This window comes from Lupinus angustifolius, unplaced genomic scaffold, assembly GCF_001865875.1.
Source record: "Lupinus angustifolius cultivar Tanjil unplaced genomic scaffold, LupAngTanjil_v1.0 Scaffold_367, whole genome shotgun sequence".
In the NCBI taxonomy this organism is placed as follows: domain Eukaryota; kingdom Viridiplantae; phylum Streptophyta; class Magnoliopsida; order Fabales; family Fabaceae; genus Lupinus; species Lupinus angustifolius.
In genome coordinates this window covers 440146-443184 of record NW_017727765.1, presented here as the reverse complement: position 1 = coordinate 443184, position 3039 = coordinate 440146, and the positions used below count along the sequence as shown (strand labels likewise).

The 3039-nt window shown below is 34.7% G+C and overlaps 1 protein-coding gene across 1 annotated transcript in view; it reads left to right on the top strand.

Annotated features, from left to right (window-relative positions):
* The first annotated feature begins 302 nt into the window (after nt 1-302).
* LOC109341097 overlaps nt 303-3039 on the top strand; it is a 42034-nt gene continuing 39297 nt past the window's right edge. The window contains exons 1-3 of the mRNA XM_019578903.1: nt 303-2425; nt 2502-2828; nt 2919-3024. Coding sequence (XP_019434448.1) covers nt 303-2425; nt 2502-2828; nt 2919-3024 — 2556 coding nt within the window. The remainder of the gene's footprint in view (nt 2426-2501; nt 2829-2918; nt 3025-3039) is intronic.

Genomic DNA, 3039 nt, shown 5'->3' with positions numbered 1-3039 from the left:
TGTTTTCAACTAATATGACTGAATTTGCAAAACACCATGGTTTAATTTGTCATGCATGCTTGCATTGAGGTAATACTTAAGCTGTTGTTAAGTTAATCATTTAGTATCTCTAATGATTTAGTAATTGAATTTAACATCAAAAATAGATTCACACAGTTATGATGGATAAGAGTTGGATTGAGAAATCAATTAGATCAAAGTAGTTCTTGGATGGGGTGGTGCAATTTTTGGATTTCGCCTTTTCAAATGTACCTATAAATGATCAAATTCCATGTCCTTGTATTACATGTGGATTTCTTAAAATGGGTAATAGAATTGAAGTGTTTAGTCATCTACTACAAAAAGGGTTTCCTAGAAAGTACACATTTTGGTACATGCATGGGGAAAAGCATGTGCAAGATAATGTTGAAACTATAGCCCAACCACAAGAAGAGTGGGTTAGACAATATCCAATGCAGGATATGTTAGATGATGTTTTTGGCATCTTTGATGATAGTGGAATTCAAGATTCCGGCCACTCAAATATACCAAATGATGACCAGCCTAGGGGTGATGCAAGTAAAGCCCAACAAGAAAAAATAAAAGAGCAATTAGGTGATGGAAATGAAGAATTGTACCCTGGTTGTAAAAAATATAGTAAAATATCATTCATTGTTCTATTGTATCATATAAAAGTCTTATGTAGTGCAACTGACAAAACATTTTCTATGATCATTGATCTTTTAAATGATGCTTTTCCCCATGCTAAACTCCCAGCATCTTTATACGAGGCAAAAAAGTTGATTAAGAAGTTAGGTTTAAGCTATGAAAAGATTCATGCATGTCCGAACAATTGCATGTTATATTGGGGTTCATTGGAAGACAAGAAGAGAGATAATTGTAAGATTTGCAATGCATCTAGGTGGAAATCTAATGGAAATATTAGTGGTGCAAATGATATAGTGGTTGGCCAAAATAAAAAATATATACCAGCAAAGGTCTTACGGTACTTCCCACTTATACCAAGATTGCAAAGACTATACATGTGTTCTAAAACTGCAGAGCTTTTGAAATGGCATGCTAAAAAGGCAAACCCGGATGGGTTGGTAAGACATCCGAGAGATAGTAAAGCATGGAAGGAGTTTGACAAAATGTATCCGGACTTTGCTTTAGATTCTCGTAATATACGGCTTGCATTAGCTACAGATGATTTCAATCCATTTGGAACTTTAAGTTCTAAGAATAGCATTTGGCCTGTGATGTTGTATGCTTACAATTATTCTCCATGGTACTGTATGAAGCAAACTTCTCTCATAATGTCGATGATAATTCCTGGTCCTAAGATGCCTGGCAATAGTATTGATGTTTACTTGCAGCCCCTAGTTTCAGAGTTACAAAAATTGTGGAAAGGAGTGGAAGCTTATGATTCCTCTACAAAAGAATCATTTCAAATGCGTGCATCATTGTTTTGTACTATTAGTGACTTCCCAGGTCTAGACAACTTATCTGGATGGAACACTCATACATCACTTGCTTGTCCATCATGTAATTTTGATACAGAGTCTAAATGGCTAAAGTTTGGCGGAAAATATTGCTTCATGGGACATCGTCGATATTTACCACTAGATCATAAGTATAGGATCAATAAATCATCCTTTGATGGTTCTATTGAGCTTAGACCTGCCCCTATCCCGCCTCCAGGTTCAAATATGTTGCGAGATATAGAATCGGGTCGTAAAAGGCCCCGTGATGAGGTTAAGAGTGAAAACAACCCACCACAATGGAAGAAAAAGGGTATATTTTGGGATCTACCTTATTGGAAATATCTTCTTATTCGTCATTGCCTTGATATGATGCACATAGAGAAAAATGTTGGTGACAATGTATTATTCACAATACTTGATGACAAAAGTAGAACAAAAGATAATCTTAAAGCTCGTAAAGACTTACATGCAATGGGAATTAGAGAGAAGCTTCATCCATATCCGAATTCCTCTAAGTTTCCTCCATCATGCTTTAAAATGAAAAATCAAGAGAAAGATATCTTTCTAAAAATTCTTAAAAGTGTGGTATTTCCGGATAGTTTCTCATCAAACATTTCTAGATGTGTTGATTTAAAGAAACGCAAGATCTCTGGACTAAAGAGCCATGATACACATATTCTGATGGAACATATTTTTCCAATTGCCTTTAGAAGATCTCTTCCTAAAGAAGTTACTTCAGTGTTGATTGAGCTATGTAACTACTTTAGAGAATTATCAAGCAAAGTTTTAAATGTCAAATATTTAGAGAAACTCCAACAACGAATTGCTTTGACCCTTTGCCATATGGAAATGATATTCCCTCCATCCTTTTTCACTATCATGGTTCATTTGGTCATTCATCTTGGGGAGGAAGCAATGATTGCTGGTCCTGTACATTATAGATGGATGTATCCTATTGAAAGGTAAATTTTTAGTTTACATGCTTAGTTATTTATTTTATTAGGACTTGAATGTTGATTCATTTTCTTTTTGTTCTAGGACTCTTGGCCATTTAAAATCATATGTTCGTAACAAGGCTGCACCAGAAGGTTGTATAGCTGAAGGGTATATTATGGAAGAATCTCTAACTTTTTGTTCCAGATATTTTCTGAATGGTGACATTGAAACAAGGTTCAATCGACCAAGACGCAATGACGATGATATTGGGGTCAATGTTTTTAGTGAATCTACTATCTTTTCGAATATATTTCCTACATTGGGAAAACATATTGGTGTAAGCAAGATTTTTTCGTTACCACCCATTGAGAAGCTACAAGCTCATCGTTATGTGTTAACTAATTGTCAATTGGTTGATACATTTCGCGAGTAAGTTATATGTTCTTATTAATAGTTTATGTTCATACTATAATGCATTTCAATATCAAATATGTGATAACTATTAACTTCCTCATACAGAAAGTGTAAAACTGAGGTCACAAGGATGCATCGTGGGCAAAGAAACTCCACAAAAGTTGTGGAAGAATATGTACACAAGCATTTCCACGAGTGGTTTAAAGAATATGTAAGAATATATATA